This window comes from Sceloporus occidentalis, unplaced genomic scaffold (assembly GCF_023333645.1).
Source record: "Sceloporus occidentalis isolate IW3139 unplaced genomic scaffold, rSceOcc1.0.p SCAF_13, whole genome shotgun sequence".
NCBI lineage: Eukaryota > Metazoa > Chordata > Lepidosauria > Squamata > Phrynosomatidae > Sceloporus > Sceloporus occidentalis.
Window position 1 is genome coordinate 2332415 of NW_028316993.1, and position 17703 is coordinate 2350117.

Consider the following 17703-nt stretch of genomic DNA (forward strand, 5'->3'; position numbering starts at 1 on the left):
AATTAAAAGGTTCACAGAATTTTCTTTTGAACAGCAAGATTTTTCATGATCTGTAATGGTAGCCATACAGCCTAAACATCAGAGACTGGGCTGTGGTTCCATTTACAGAATGCAATTTCTAGATACAGGTATGCATGAAATTACACCACACGAATGGCAAATACACCTCAGCTGCTCTTCTGCCTGGCTCAGGAGAGCCAATCTGGAGAAATCTGACTCAACTATTGATTTCCATAACATTCATCTTGTCTCAGCTCCACAATCCAGACATTTGATGTTTTAATTCCCCCTCTTCCGCATTTTAAAATATATAAACATTAGGGAAATTGGCATGTATCAACTTAAGTTTCATCTAAACGGTGCTTTAAGAAGGTTGCAGATTTTGCAGAAGGGTGAGATTGGCCAAGAGTGATACAGCAAGAGAACAGGAGCTCTCTGGGGCAAAGCAGAGATAAAAGTCTTGAGACAGTCAGTGTGGGGGGCAGGAAGGAGAAGCAAACAGTGTGAGACATGAAAAGTTATATATTTTAATAACTGGAAAGACATCCAGACTTCGGGGGGGAGGTGTCTTTCCTGCTTTAAGCATATATTTGAAAAGTCCCTTCCTCATCTGTCATTATGTCTAGAATTATTTTTTTTATTAAAAAGAACGACTGAAGTTTTGATGGTTCTGTGGAGTCAGTGCATGCAGCTTTCTTGGCTCCTTATTGTTACTGTAAATGTTAAACTGGAGTATACACCAAGAGGGACAGAGCCAATTAAACAACCTAGCAGAACTAGTCATCATATTAGGAAACTTTTCACTTGCCTGTTGGAGGAACATCTGCATGGAATCCTGGGAGATGATGGTTCCAGCAGCTGTCTGGCCCAAAATAATTTTTTCAGGACTGGATGCCACCAAGTTAGGACTGGGCTGAGAAGTCCCAGGAAGTTGCGCTGACTGTTGAGGTGGTGGAGTTTGTTGCTGCACATTCACCTGAAGCTGGGCAGGAGCAGAAGTATGCTGGGAACTGGGCTGGACGGTTAATATGTTTGCCTGGTCACTGCTTGCCAGCAGGTTGGTGTTGGAGGCTGGCTGTGGTTGAATGAGATTGGGACTCTGGCTGCTAGCACTAGGGGGTGCTTGGATGGTCACAGTTGGGTTGAGGTTCTCAGTGGCATTTAACATAGCCACTTGGTTGGGCAGGGTGACTCCTTGGATAACAGTCTGGCCAGCCTGATTGATGGCACCGCCAGCCAGGGAAGCTGCAACACTGGGCTGGCTCTGAGTTGTCAGGCTACCAGCCAGGGAAACAGGCATCTGGAAGAGAGTTGGCTGGCCAACCTGCCCTGGTTGTAGCTGGATAGGAGCAGAAAGAATATGGGCTGTCCCATGTGCATTCTGTGATGTCAGGACCTGCCCCAAGTTCAGCTGGCTTGCCAGGTTCTGATTGGTGAGGATCTGGGCAGGCAGTGCTTGGTTTGTTATTAGTTGCCCACCAGGCCCTTGGCTAGTGATGATATGGGTTTGACCACTAGGATGAGAAGTTGTTAAAATCTGTCCTCCCATGTTAGCCTGCAGGGCTGACAGCTGCTGGGGAATCTGGACTGCAGAAGTGCCAGTGAGTTGTCCTGGGAGAAGGAACTGGTTCTGACCCTGCAGCATGGCCTGAGGGACATGCTGCGCCGGGATCACAATGCTGCTGCCTTGATTCAGCAAATGGACACTCATAGGCTTGCTCAGGGCCTGCTGCTGTGGCGGGGGCTGCTTGAACATGTTGGCAGGCAGCCCTGGTGGGAACCCAGAGAGGACCACATTCTGCCCTGCTTTGCCGGCCATGAAGGTTAAGTTCTGCTGGGCTTTCTGTTGTTGGAGGGCAGCCTCATTCTGGATCGTTAGGGTAGCATTGTTGGGGCCAAATGGTTTGGGCGTGATCTGGTACAACTTCTGCTGGAGGACTCCAGCAGGCTTGGGCTGAATTGGTGTGGGCGTCCGGTGAATGATCACATTTTGGGCTTGCACTAGTGAGCTGCTCAAGTTGGATGTGACGGTGAGAGGCTGGGAGCCCTGGGTGGCAGATACACTCCCAAACATGGAGCTTCCATTCAGTGTTGTTGTGGCTACTGCTGGGAGATTCTTCTGGATGACAAGCCCAGCATTCTGTGGAGAGACCCCAGCAGAGGCAAGCGTGACCTGCTGCTGCTCCGGGGCAGTCTGGGTGATGTAACTGCCGACTGGCATAGTAGCCACTTGGGAAGGCTGGACTTGCTTCGCAATGATCTGCTGACCAGGCTGGTTAATTGCCATGACTTGTTGGCCCACCACCTGAATCTGCCCAATGCCCAGTGCTCCACTGGGGCTCCCATTGGGTAACCCTTGTAGGTTGGATATTGGCTGGATGGTGACATTTCCCAAGCCCACTTGCTGGAGAAAAGGCTGCACACTGATGGCCTTGTTGACCACATCAGCCCCTACTGATTGCTGCACCAGTGCCTGATGGGTCAACACTGCAGGCTGCTGAAGTCCAATGAGGTCAGCCCCACTGGAAAAAATCTGCGGAGTGCCATCAGAGGCAGTATGGACCACTGGCTGTAGCGTAGGGAGCTGGAAAGACCCCAGGTCCAGCTCTGCCTCTGCTTCCAGAGTCTGCTCGGTAATGTTTGCCTCTTGCAGGCTCTGCTGGAGAATGTCACAGGGCTGGTCTGAGTTCTGCAGGTTGCCCCCGCTCCCAGAAGGCGATCCCAGGATGTCATCTTCCAAGAAGTCTAAGTCAACACTTGTTGTGGGCTGGCTCTGCTCAGGGTTCAAATGATTGCCAGAGGATTCCTGTACGTGCAGCTGAAGAAGAATGAAGAGGAAGCATAGAGGGAGAAAAGTAAGCATCTCTCTGATATGAACAAAACAGAATTTTTGGATTGTCTTGTGTTCAGCAGATTTATATTTCTATTGGATGCTACCAGACAGGATCCTTCATCTACTCTGTATCTGGCTGGCCAAGAGTGTGCATGCAAATATTTTAAACAACACTGCTATTTATGTAATGCACTTGTTTTCTGAAGACTCCATCATTTTATTAGGAAGAAATCAAAGTTTGTTTCCTTTTCCTCATTTCCATTGGTCTCACCCTCACCATGGCTGCTTTGAATCATAGGAAGAGGAATAGGTCAATACAAACATTAGCTGGAGGGAGACAATTTAAGTTGGAAAAATGGCAAAGAGTTAAAAACCCCATCGCCTCCAGGGACACGGTCCTAATCCGAATTAGCTCCCCTTCCCTTGGTGCTTTTAGGCAAAGAAAAAGAAGTCAGGAAATTCAGTCATGATTCTTCCTCATCCAGCCCTCAACATACATCATTACAATGCACTTCTGACTGCAACTTCATTTGGACTAAGAGTGGTTAAGCATTTTCTGTCTTATATCATGCCTCACAAGAAAACATCTGGTACAAGACAAAAGCACTTCACTATCTAAGTTCCCAAGGCACACAAATGGAAGTTACTGACCTCATTCTAAGAGAAATCTTTCCCAGGCTTTCACAACCCCCGAACCTTTACTAAGCTGATCACCGTGATCAGGCCCTCCCCACCAAACAGAACAAAGCACCGGGATGGAAAAGGACAGCAAATGAAACATCCAAAGACAGCTAAAGCTCCAAATGAATGGTTCAAAATGAGCATGAGTTGGTCATAGAAATCACAGCTCTGCACCACCACCTTTCATTGTATCCCAGAATTAGTAACTGTGTGAATGAAATCAAATCATTATGGAAGATCATGCAGGGAATTGATTAACAGGTCTGTGAACAGTCTACGGTGAACTCTGACTGCACTGTTTCCCTACCTCTGACACTTTAGTCTCCATACTTTCTATAAAAGTGGTTAGAGTACAATATGCTTTTAAATTAACTTGTTTTACTATAGCATAGCTACAAATGCCAGGCCCAGAATCAAATGTAGATATAGGTACAGATTGATCCCCCCCCCATGACATGAGAGAAATGAGAGGTTTCCACTCCTATCAATTTTGCCTTTGCTCTGCCTACCTGTTTATAACCAAACTTTATGCACACACTGATCCAAACAGCTGTATCACACAAAAGAGTCTAGAAGTAGGCTGTCACAATGTTTAGTGACTTTCTGCAGTTTTTTTAAACCATATTAAACAGAGATGCTAAGTTGTTAATGGCACACATATGCCTTCCTATGTCTTTTCCTTCCTTATCATGCTTGCTTGCCATCATGGGGATGTAACCTTGCATCCTTCATCATGCACTACAAAAATGATGTGTTTGCAAAGAAAGGACATGATGATGCAAAGAGGAATATAAACTGTACTTCAAAAATGAGGTGAAAAATACATACCCCAGCACCCTCAAAGAAGGCACTGGCTGCATCTCCTGTGTTGTCCAGGAGATCATCACTGTCAATCTGTAACCAAAAAGATTCAAATTACTGTATGTGAATGTAAATTTAAGGTTGACAGTGTTCAGGGAATCAGGCTAATGTGAAATGGAGACCAAATGGCATCACTTTCCAGAACTTGGAGATATTACTTAGACAACAATTCTGCAGATCTCTCCTCAACCAGCATGGTCAGGGGCCATATTGACTGAGGGATTCCTGGAGGTACAAGCCTCCAAATTAAATCTTGCAAGTTTTCCTGTATCTGCAGACCAAGCCACAAGATCACTTCCTCTCAGTGGCTTGATTTCTTTCCAGGAGCTATCAATACATTCCCAATTGTAAAAGAAAAAACACTTTGTTTTTTCTCTGTCTTCTTAAAAAGAAAGTAATTTATCATATGTAACTACTAAGTAGTTTTATGACTGCTTTTATTTGCCAATGTTCCATGTTCTCTTGAGAAAAAGACTGGCAGGATAGTCTTCACAGGTCATCATTTCTAGGATTGGTACCACCTCTGTTCTCTGTGTCACTTCTCTCTTTGTAAGCATAGAAGCCAAAAGCAATTCAAGGAGGCATTTTGATTTGTTAATTAAGCATGCAGCAACTTAAGCATTTATAGAAATACATGCAAGAGCAACACCTCACCTTTTCAGATCCATGTAAAAAATCGTTCAAGGCCTGAGGATCGCTGGGGGGGAAAGCAACACAAGGAATGCTTTAATGGAAGAGTTGCAGACTCAACGTTTCTAGTATCCCCTTGATTTTTAAAATTGACCAATAGAGGATGACTACAATTCACTTATCATATACATTTGTGTCCAGCACTTGTTTATTAGCATTTTGATGGAAAAGAGTAACACAAATATTTATATAAATATGTACATACATATGCACACAAAATGTTTTTTCTTTGTCTTGTAGAATAGGATAAAAACGACTTCTTCAGACAAACCAAACGCTAAGTGGGTTTTTTTTAAATGTATTACAATATGTGCTAGTCTTGATCTCTGAATTACCTTGAAATAGCTAGTAAAGTTACTCTTTACCACAGGCCACATTTTGACATTAAACATGAAGATGCACAATTGTTTTCAGCTGCACTCAGCATCAGTTGGGTGTTGTGGGAGGACACATATTTGTGCACGTGTGTAAACCTATGTATGCACACACATCAAACTTCTATTTTATTTTACTGTATTTACCAAGTAGGGACCCAAGGCAGCTTCCGTAAGAGCAAATTAAAAATGTTTACAAAAAGTTTCAAAACCAATTCAAAAATGCCACATTAAAATACTATAAAATTGATTAAAAATCATACAAAGGTTAGAAACAGATTAGACATACATCTATAAACATACCCCTCCAATATCTCAAGGGATGGTGAGGGTTAAACCCACAGAGATCTAGGATTGCTGGTATGTGAATATGTGTGTGTATAGAAAAAGCCTTAAACTTCACTTTACCTAGCAATCATTACTAAAATTGCCGGGAGCTTGAAGAGGCAAAGTTTAAGGCTTAATATATTCCCTGGCAATTTTAGTTTCTAAAATGAAATGGGTCTAGTACTATGTAATGCATTCTCATATTCTTAGAAAGCATATATTTTCACACTTAGGGCTTATAAGTGTTGCTAGAAGATGCACAGGCATTCGTCTTCCAGCTGTTCTATGTGGATTTTGGTTAATGAGACTTGCTATGCAGGGTGGGAATCATGTGGCTTTCCAGATGTTACTGGGCTGTTAACTCCAACCATTCCTCTTAACTGACTAAGCGGACTAGGACTGCTAGGACTTGCAGTCCAACAACATCTGGAGGGCTGCATGATACCCATTCCTGCTGCTAGGCCAACCTGCGTTATCCACAGGCATATAACAATGGCAGCCACAGTTAATGATTATGGAGTTCACAGAATTTAAATTGAGCACTGATGAAAATTATAGCATTTGATATTTTGAAAATATGCAGCCACACCAGAGAAGAAAAAATAATAAGGACACACTATTCTTGTCAAGGGCAAATACTTACCAAATTACATCTAACAAGCATCGGCCATCTTCATCATCCATGTCAACTGAAAGAAAGAGTTGGAAGCCATATTAAAATGAAGAAAATAACATGTGGTATATGTCATGCTAGTGAAAGGTTCCTTCCCCATCACAGTTCCTTGAGTAGGCCTATATATATTTACCTAGAGAAAAGTCTCACTGACCCAGTGGAATGTACTTCTAAGTAAATATGGGTATATTTGCAATATAAGAAGACTATGTGACAGGAAAACATGCAACATCCTGACTACCCGGCCCAAACAGTCCTGGCTTACTGTTCCATGTTTCTCATTGCATAGGATCAATATGGCTAGTAAATCCATTTGAATCTTTGTGTAAATTCGAGAAGAAGATTTTGTAAAGCGAATAATTCATTTCTTTCCTGACAATATTACCTCGTTTCATTGCATAAGATTTTGCTTTAATACTTCTAAAACAAACCAACACACTTGTGAGTGAACATACATAAATGACAAAATTCAATTTCTATTGCATCTCCTGCCAAGTATCTTTTGTTACAATGAGCATGTCTGGAAAGATCAAAAGACACCCGGTGTATTTTGACTGGGAAATATGACAGAAAGCCATTCCTTTTCCCACTGAAATCTCTAGTGAGTAAGTGACATTATCAGAAGGCCAGAGATACTTCACAGCTGAGAGGAGGAGAGAGAAAACCCTCTGAATTCTGTGGCTGTGATTTTCAATAGCTTAGCAAGGTCAAAGAGTCCAGGCCATCCCTGGAGGGATATTAATTTTCTTGTTTCTGAAAGAATTATTTGCAAAAATCCATAAAAATGACAGCTTGATAGGTTGCGTTTATTCATTAGCTGATCAAAAGGCACAGAGAGAGATGCCCACTTAGTAAATCAACTGGTCACACTGCCCTTTCTTCCTCCAAATTCAGCATAATGAAACCTCAAAATAATTTTACTGAGCAATTTAAACATTTGTTTGCCACCCAAAATGTCCCTGTATCCTTTAGGAAACATGATTGTCCCTACAGTTCTGTTGCCCCTATGAAGCACTTCAAATGCCTTTGAAATTCAGCACAGACTCCCCGATTCTCCTTAAATCTGAAAATGGAGCAGGGAGGAATTCTCAATCCCACACTGAGCTTCAAGGTGTTAAGAACACCCCAATTTGGGTAGGGGGGCAGAGTAACTCTAATCATGTAGAATATATATCCAGGGGTCGCAAAGTAGAATAACATCCAAAGTTTACAAAACAGCGATACCTTTATTGACCAACCAAAATGCACAAAATATGTGATGCAAGCTTTCAAAGCTCCACTGGTATCTTTTATCAGGTAAAGATATTAATAAACAAATAGAAGAAAGAAAGAAAAAATATGATGGGGATGTCTACATTTTGTCAAGATGATGTTACAGTTGTTCTCAGCGAAGCTGCTATGGCCTGATGAAGAAGCCTGTAGAACTTTGAAAGCTTGCATAATCTATTTTGTGCATTCTGGTTAGCCCGTAAAGGTATCACTGTTTTCTGGATTTCTAATCATGAAAGTTGGCTAGCTATGAAAGCAGCTAACATTTGGGCACCCCTGGTTGTACTGACTGGGAGATGGCATGAAGAGCATCTAAACCAGGGGTGAGCAGCTACAAGGTCTGGGGGCCTATGCCTGGACTGCCAACTATGCAAAATAAAACAAGACAGGAAGAAATCAGAACTTCTAGTTTGGAAAAACAGGTGGGAGTTTTGACATTAAACAGAGCAGGAGAGATTGCAACCTAGGCAAAAGGTGAATTTCTGTTTTGGATGTTTTCAAGAGAGGCAATTCTTTCCTTTCCTTTTCCTGATCAAGGGTAGGATAGTCTGGGATTTCTGGAGGAGCCAAAGGCTGCGTTTCTTTATTTCTAGAGCACTTAGGAGATCATACCTAGGAGCCCCTAGCATATCACATACAACCGTGCTCTTATTCAGAAAAGACAAACCCTTTTATACATTGCTCAACATCTGGTAAATAAGGAAGACACAAGGAGTTACTTCACACAGAACAGTCATGGGGGAAAAGGCTCCAACTTCCAAAGTGACTCTTTCTAAGGGAAAGTGCATGTATTATAATTGAGAGCCAACATGATGTAGTGGTTTGGGTGCTGGACTATGACTATGGAGAGCAGGATTCGATTCCCAGCTCAGCCATGAAACCCACTGGGTGACCTTGAGCATGTCACACGTGTCAAGATACGGCAAACCTGCTCTGAACAAATCTTACCAAGAAAACCCCTTGACAGGTTTGCCTTAGAGTCACCACGAGTTGGAAATAACTTTAAAGCACACAACAATGTAATGCCCAGTGTATACCTGAAGAGACATCACTGCTCAGGTCCCACACTCTTCCGAATGACACCACACAGAGGCCATAGAAACCAGGATAGAAATAATTATTCTACCCTTCTGCCACACTACATGCTAGTTCCTACATCCAAAGATGAAGGTTTTTGTATTATCCTTCCAGCTCCCAACTGTCACAGCCACATACTATCTGCTGCCCTTATACACTGCAATGACTCCTTTGCTTTTGCTGCCAGAACGTCTCTGCCTTGGGGCTTTGAACACAGCTAGGCTGTCTAGCTCCATCCCTGTTCTGTGCATTGTCTTTTTGAAGCTGCTCCTTCCTCACTCTTAAGCTGCAGCTGCCTCTGGCAACTACAAGCCACAGTGGCAAACAGGAGCAATCCACAGAAAAGTGGTGGTGGCAGGGAATTGATGAGTTTTGCCTAATGAAAGGTAAGACAGCAGCGCAGTGTAGAAGGAAGAGATCATTTCCTGGCAGCCTTGCTTTGAAAAGGTCAAGAACTAAGCAATTCACTGAAGCTGAGTTCCTTTCCATCAAGGTCTGGGTCAAGTTAATGCGTGTGTATGTGTGCACGCCTTCAAGCAGACATATGGCAACCCCCATGAATTACACAGGGTTTTCTTAGGCAAGGAATCCTCAGAGGTGGTTTTGCTAGTTTCTTCCTCTGAAACACAGCCTACAGCACCTGGTATTTCGTGGTGGTCTCCCATTCAGTTACAGTGGACCCTTGGTATCTGCTGGGGTTTGGTTCCAGGACCCACTCTGGATAACGAAATCTATAAATGCTCAAGTCCCATAAATACAATGGTGTAGTAAAATGGTGTCCATTATATAAAATAGCAAAACCAAGGTTTCCTTTTGGAATTTATATCTTTTTGGAATATTTTCAAGCCATGGATAGTTGGATCCCTGGATGAAGAATCTGTTGATATGGAGGGAAGCTTTTACTAATCAGGGCTGATCCTGTTTAGCTTTCAAGATCAGACAAGATCTGATGCTTGTAGTGTATTCAGGCCTTTCACAGGGCAGTGAAATTAAAACTGGATGATGACTTTGAAAATCAGAGTTTGATTTCCCCCTCAGCCATGGAAACCTACTGGGTGGCTTTCAGCAAATCACATACTCTCAGCCCCACAAAACCCTGTGATAGCTTCTCCTTAGAGTTACCATACGGTGAAACAACTTGAAGGTACACAACAATGAATTGTTGGCTTGTGCTGCACCATTCAGAGTATAAAGATCTATCCATTTGAAATTATCCTCCTCTCTTTGTAAATTATTCTTAGAGCACACTATCAGCACTCTCCAAATTAATTTTCAAGGTCTTGTTTAGACCTCCCTGTAAACACTTTTATAGAAGTAGGAACTTTTCCCACGTCACCCTCCATTTACCTCAATTGGTGCAAACTAAGCTCAAAGTGCAAAAGTAGATAATACTCATTTAACTCAATGGGAGTAGAAAGATGAGGAAGAGGTGGAATCTTGCCCTTCCTAGAAGGATCAGGCAAAAACAAACTGTTGTAAACTCTCCTAGCTTGTGTGGTGTTCTTCATTAATAACCTTTACCATCTTGACCACACTCCACTGCTGCTTGGCCATAGATTTCCTAGTTTCTGTGAAATGTAGGGTATGTCGAGGTAATTGTATCAAGCGCACTTAAGCATTGTTTCAGATTTTGTGACATGCTTGCCCAAAAAAGCTTGGTTCCCTTGGATTCTCCTTGCTGGAGAAGGGTTTCAATATGTTAAGAACCATTTAGCCACAAGGCATCCTGCCTCAGAGTTCAAGAGTGGGCCACATTGCCTCAGAGGTATACTTTTCAGCTCCTGTGCTTTTCTCTAATAGGGGAAAGTGAGTACCAAAAATGGCAGTCCCACCTGATTAGGAGCTTTGCCCCCTGTAATTATTTCTTTACATTTTGCAGAAATTTTTATTGACGTACGTAGCAATCTTGTCACCCAACAAGGGTTTTCTCTAGGAATTTCTACATTTTCCAGCACAACTCTATGGCCAACCTCCAGCAAAACTGCACTGGAGGACCTAGAGATTCCTAGAGATAACATATTAATAACAAACGCAAATAATCAAATCTGGAAAAGGCACAAATGTGGAGGGCCAACTGTACACATTTTCCTGGCAGTGCTGACACTGAGCATAGTACTACCATTCTTCTGATGTACATCTCCTCTCCACAGAGACACGCACTTAGTTATTTTCTGTAACTTCTGACGTCACAGAAACTTCAAACAAGCACAAGGGGGGCAAATCCCTCCAAACATCCCAGAAGAATTCTCTTTCCCTTAATGTGAAATGGCATTTTTAAGATCTCTGGAGTAAAAGGTGAGTATATTTGGCTTGATAACCATATAGCATACTGAAATATACGAGTTGAGGAAGACTGAGGCCACGTAACACATTACTGGAAATGTAAGACACCCCCCACCCCCGCTGATCCTGTCCGCTTGCCAAGTTCAAAGTTCTGGCTTTTCTTATACTTGTTAAAGCTCCCTTGTAAGACAACTCTTTGCAAGGCAGCGGCTGGCTCTCCATCATTGCCTCTCCACCCCTGGACACATTTCTCATGGATCCTCTCCAAGCAAATCAAAACTCTGGCAGTCAAACCATCTTGGTTCACACACAGGCCCACATCTTACGGAGCAAGCTATTCCAAACAGCAGTCAAATCGGCTGCCACATCCTCTTCCTTTTTCACAAAGCAGTCCCCACTACAGAATGGCCACTGTTATGTCTCATGTTCACAGCAACAAAGACAAGCTGTGTTAGGTACTTCTGTAGGAGACAGTGCTGATGCGCAGCAAGCTCAGTCTATAATGTTTACATATAGAGAAGCAGATGCAATTATGGATGGGCCACATGAACTGAGCAGGTGCGCCTTTTTAAAAGGCAGATGATAATAATCTTGTGATGCTTAAGATTACCTCCAAAATCTTTAGCCCACAAAAGTCATGTCTCTGAGTAAGTTACCGTTTTAGGATTTAAGACATTTTTATAGTCAGGCAATCTCTCTTGGTGCATTATACAGAATGAGGTAGTAATCATGCAGCCCTCCAGATGCTATTGGATTGGAAATCCAAGCAACCCTAGTTAGCATAGACAATGGTGAAAAATGCTGGGAGTTATAATCCATCATCTGGAGGTGTCATGAGTTCCCCTCTGATGTAGAACTGTATGTGAAAGTAGGTAGAAACAGCTTTTCAGATTCTGCCCATCCTGGTTATTCTATCTATTAAAAATATGAAGACCCATCCAGATTGCCCTTTTCCTGAAAATAAAAACAAGAAGGAAGTTTCCAAGAGTGCCAATCCATCTTTTAAATAGGTTGCTGAGCTCCTCTGCACTGTGCTAATATAAAAACAAACAAATGAAAACAAAACAGAAGACCATTTTTCAAATCCAGATTAGGTGTTTTTTCCCCCCACTGTTGTTTCTGTTTTCATATTTGGGGGCATTTCCATCTGGTCCCCTGACCTAAGATCTGTGTTAAATGAAATGACTACAGGAGGGTTTTGCATATACGTAGTGTTAAATTTAAGAGAGCAGAGTTGTGTACATACAAGTCGCCACTTAAATGCATCGGTCAACGAGAGAGGGGTATGCGTGTGCACACTGGTTGACATGGAGCTTCCTTCATCACCCAAGTTCAGGACAATCAAAGCAAGCAAGCCAATTGTTCTTGTAAGTGCCATCTCAATGTGACTGTGTGTATAGGCCTTGAGACAATATATTCAACAGGCCTGGAAAGCCTTTTAGGCATTTAGGGCCAAATATGCATTACGGAGCTTCTGGCTGAGCTGCCACTATCATCTGAGATGCCGGTTCAGTGAATTGGATGGTTGTTCTCCTCCCAGTCTTGTCTGAAAGGAGCACTCAAGTGCTAAAACAGACAGGATACAAAAAAGAAGCAACAAAGTACACAACTAGTTCATAGAAAAGACCCTCTTGTGGCAACTGACATGACTCAAGAAGCCGCTCTACATCTTATGTGCCTTATCTCAGTTAGTTTTGGAGACTGCCATTCTTCGGTTATCTTTGCATGTATTATAGAGACGGGAGAACTAAGAGAGAGGGAACTCCTGAAATAAAATGTAATATGATAAGCATTAGCTGCAGAAGACTTGATTAAGTAAGATGACAATAGCTTAATTTAGAAGTTTGGAAGCTGTATCACAGAAGAGAGGGTCACCTTAGGTTAGTGAGAGACCAACCAATACGGCCATAGACCATAGACACCACACTCATCACCTTTCCATGCTCCACTAACCTTTGGGACTTTATATGAGAGCACCTCTTTAGTAGTCTGCCACCACTTCCTCAGTGCTTTCTCATGTATTATACCAATAAAATCTCAACATGTTTGAAGCCAGCCAATTGTACCTGGCTTGTATGGGAGCCAAGCAAGAGGAGGCCAAACATTTCTGCTTCCAATAACTCAAGAGAAGAGAAAGCATTTATAATTGCTAGCAGTGAAAGAAAGTTGGCTCTTGCAGGCCTGGGCACTCTCAGCCAAAGAGTTCCTTTCACATCTACTTTCCCACAGAAAGCTTTGGGAGCAGGGAGTCTGCGGTTTAATTGGCAGCACATCCTCTGCCTTATCTGAGCGACTTTGAATAATCAGATTACTTTCAGGTAAGACACAGCACAAGGTTGATTTGTCAAAGCAGAATGACGTTTCTCTCCATTTTTCGCTTATGTGCTTCCCTTCTCCAATTAAAGTATGTGTCCCTACTAATGGTGTACCAATTTTATCTCCAAAACTCTTATCAGTTGCACACCCCTTCCTTCAGAGCGCCAGAGAAATTAAGGAGAGGATTGTTCATTAAAACAGAGGCGGCAGAAAGCTCCTCTTCCTTGCAAATGGAAAAGAAAATATAATCAGAAGTCTGAAATAGGGATCCTAGGATTTGTAGTTTTAGGAGGTCCTAGAGCTTTCCCTTAAAAAAAAAGTGCTCAAGTGATAATGGATGGTAGATCAGAAGAGGGGCCCGGATCTTTATATTATTATTTATTTAGTTTAATTATATGTCACTATTCTCCCTGAGTGGGATCCAAGGAGGCTCATAAAAGAATCAGCTAAAAAGATCTGTACAGTCTAATTCACACAACTATTACTCCAAGTTTGTAAACTTCACTGCTGAGAGATTTCGGCCCATGGCTCAGAAACCAGGGATGGCTTCCATCAAGAATTCACAAATTCAATGGAAGTCAGTGGGATTAATCTCTTTCCCTTTGGCAACAACCTCTGCCAAAGACAAAGGCTCTTTCCTCTGTGAATTGCAGACAACACTGAGGTGCCTTCAACTATAATAGATGCAAAACATCCCCCTTCCCCATTTGACACAGAGGATTCTGGAAGGAGTGAAGTCAGCATCATGCTTCTTACTCAACTCATGTGTGGAACTGTTTTTGTCTCCTCCAAAACCAGTACAAAGAGGTCAAACCTTGCTCTTCAATCTCCAAAGTTTGCAGCATGTGCAGAGGATTGAGGATGGGGATGTGTGCGCTGAACCCATGTATTATGGCTGACTACAAACTTAACAGCATAAGCCAAATCTGTGGACAACTGGATCCTATTGCCTTTACATGACTTCACATCTTAAACATATTTAATTCTCAGTATGAGTCAGCATGCTGTAGTGGTTTGGGTGCTAGACTAGGACTCTGCAGACCAGGGTTCGAATCTCTGCTCCACCACAGAAACCCACTGAGTTACCTGGCTCAAGCCACACTCTCTCACCTCAAAGGAAGGCAATGGCAAAGCCGCTCTGAACAAATCTTGCCAAGAAAACCCCTGATGGTTGCCATAAATCATGAACTATTTTGAAGGCGCACAAAAATAACAACAAAATTTATCTAGTTCCAAATTCTAGCAAGACGTTTTACAGACAGACAGACATATATTTGTAGGGCCTAAATACCCTAAAAGCCATCAGATCCCAGCTGATCCTGGAAGCTAAGCAGGGTCAGCTGTGATTAGAACTTGGATGGGAGACCACCAACAAATCCCAGGTGCTGTAGGCTATATTTCAGAGGAAGGAACTTGCAAAACCACCCCTGAGAATTCCTTGTCTAAAAAAACCCTATTAAATTCATGGAGCCGTCGAAAGTCGTCAGGTCTTTAAAAACTAATAACATTTCAGTCAAAACCACAAAGGTATTTGTGAAGAATCTGCAATGCTGTACTATTTTACTGTTGGAAACCCTTGGAACTGTTTGTTCATTTAACAACTGTGTTTCATTTATATGAAGCTTATCATTTTCAGACCCAGCACAGATTCTCTCTCTGTAAACTGAGGAAGAACAATCTGCTCTGCGTGTAGTGAAAGCACAGGTAAATACAGATACCTAAAAGGGGGAACAAGTTGGAGGAAGGAAGACTAGCTATTTCTTTGCCACCAGAGGAGAACAGAGTGGGATGGGAAAGTCTTTTCCCAAGCTCTCATCTTCAAGAAGCGTATTTTAAAAAATGAAACACAAATGCAAAACTGCGAGAGAAGCAATAAAGCATCACAGATGGCAATCCATTTATTACTGCAAGACATTGCAGAAAACATCCAAGCGATCCTACAAAGAGGATCAAGAAAACAAAACAAAACAAAACAAAATCCCAGCAGTCGTATGATGTTACCTTCTCGGGAGTCTATTGCCTTCTCAGTTACAGTAGCGCAGTCCATTAAAAATCACCCGGAATACTAACCCCCTATTTACACTTTCATCCACCTATCAGAGGTTTTGTTTTTACAGCTCTTCTGCTGGGGCTGCTGAACAATGAACGGTGCCTGGGGCAAAAAAGGCTTCCCCATTATGAAAACCCGGCATCTGGTATTATGTGCCAACACATGGTGTGTGTCGCTCTTCCTCCCCCCTTTCCACCCTCCCTTTCCCCTGCTTTAGCTTGGCTGGGATTCATGTCTTGACCAATAGCGCTAGGCAGGAATTGCCACAGACCTCTGAAGCAGCAAGACTGCCTGCCGCGCATTCGCAGGGGGTGAGGGGGAGACTCAAATGCCAGTATCTCCACAAAAGGATTGTTGCAGAAGGGGGTCTCTGGCCAGAGAAGGGAGGGATACAACAGGCTATTGATGGCCTTTGGTTGGGGGGAGATGCACTTAGACTGGGCAGCTTCTTGTTATTTTGGAAAAGATGTTCATTGTACATCGTAATATACACATACTGACATAAACCTGCTAATATAAAACATGTTACAAAAACAAACCATACAAAACATATAAGCCATCATATTCTTTCTTCTCTCCTTATCGATCTCCTTCCCCTAACTGTTTCCGTGCCACTAATTTTTGAAAGTGTCATACTGAGGATGGAGCAAGTTGTTTTCTGCCACTGGAGCAATGGATACAGGAAAAGAGATTCCACCTAAACAGTTAGGAAGAACATCCTGACAGTAAGAGCTGTTTGACCGTGGGACACTCTCTTGGAGATCGGTGGAGTCTCCTTCTTTGCAGGTTTTTAAACAGAGGCTGGATGACTATCTGTGGGGGTTGCTTTGATTGTGAGTTCCTGCATGGCAAGGGTTTGCACTGGATGGCCCTTGGGGTCTCTTCCAACTCTATGATTCTATTTTTTCCTTTCTAATATTAACTGCCTATCTCTTCATCTATCTTTCCCTCCTGCCATTTACCCACTTCTTCATACCTTCTTCATACATTCCCTTTCTTTCCTAGACTGGGCAGCTTCAAGGGAGTGTCCAGCTGTTTATGTGAGGAAATTTCAGCATGATGAAATTCAGAGATTGCCTCAAATGAGGTACCCAGAAAGGTGACTGTTTTCCATTGGCCAATCTTTAGATGGGTTTCAAACTCCTCAGCAGGCAGAATGGAAAGGGAAGCAGATCTCAGGCACAGCCTGTTCATCTCTTCAAAACCCCAATATGTGTTTTACGCATGAAACACAGCTGCAGATTTTGAATTCGAAGGCACATCTTTTGAAGTCATCTGCACAGATTTAAATTAAAGGCCAGAACCAAAAAAGAGAAGGAACACCTGGTCCCTTATGCCAACATTTCTACCTCTTGTTCTTATGAAGCAACACAGGGACAACTGACTATGCTTGTGTAATGCAAAAGGCTCAGTTTGTGAAGAAAGCTTTATGAAAATATTACTACAGATTGAGTAGCCCTTATCCAGAATTCTGTAATATTACAGAGTGGGAGTTCCAGACTAGGGGCAACCCATGAGAAGAAGGCCCTGCCTCATGTTCCCATTAACTGTGCCTGTCAATGTGGTGAGACTGAAAGAAGGTCCTCTTCTGAGAAACTCATTCTCTGAGCAGGGTCATATGAGGAGACATCTGTTTTAACCTAAGTATCATAAATAGCATGCTAAATTGTTCCTGTAAACAGAATATCTCATGCATCTTTCACCAAAATAACTTTCTGTCCATTTTTTAATGAATATTACAAAACCGTATTGAAACAATGAAGTAACTGTAGCAATAAAACAAAACCCCGAACTAAAAGAAGCAGGGTGGGGGAGAAGGTCAAGAGCAGTGAATGATGCTGTAAAAACAGAAGTTGTAAAGTTAATTTTCAAAGCAATCAATTCTGTTATGTCTCATAAAATTTATGAAATAAATTGTTCCTGTTATTATGATGGGAAAAGATGACTTTTTGCATTATTTGTTACTCTTCCATTACCTTCTGTTCCTTTTTGGAGGGGAAAGAACACCACAAAATGCCACTGCGCTGGCCTCAGAGGGAGAGAAAAAGAGGCAGGCACAGCGCTGCCATGCCTGAGCCCAGAAGCAAATGAAAGGCCTTCTCGGCATCCCAAGTGGCCATTGCCCTAAAGGTCAATGATTCTGGTTGAACAAGAGGACATCACAGCTGCACTGCCACCAAGAACTCATGCAATGCAAATATGAATGAAAGCTGCCAATGATGATTCCAACAGTCTCTCCGTTTAGCCCATACTAAGAATGAAGATGCAC

The 17703-nt window shown here is 42.6% G+C and overlaps 1 protein-coding gene across 3 annotated transcripts in view; it reads right to left on the reverse strand.

Moving 5' to 3' along the window:
• LOC149304549 (BRD4-interacting chromatin-remodeling complex-associated protein-like) overlaps window positions 1-17703 on the reverse strand; it is a 72982-nt gene that overhangs the window by 18521 nt on the left and 36758 nt on the right. For 2 of the 3 annotated variants that reach the window (XM_089479434.1, XM_089479433.1), the window contains exons 2-5: window positions 6410-6455; window positions 5030-5072; window positions 4343-4408; window positions 809-2818 (exon numbers count right to left, since the gene is read on the reverse strand). In XM_089479434.1, the coding sequence (XP_089335560.1) occupies window positions 809-2818; window positions 4343-4408; window positions 5030-5072; window positions 6410-6450 (2160 nt within the window). In that variant the 5' untranslated portion in view covers window positions 6451-6455. The remainder of the gene's footprint in view (window positions 1-808; window positions 2819-4342; window positions 4409-5029; window positions 5073-6409; window positions 6456-17703) is intronic. The other variant, XM_089479435.1, reaches the window with a different exon arrangement.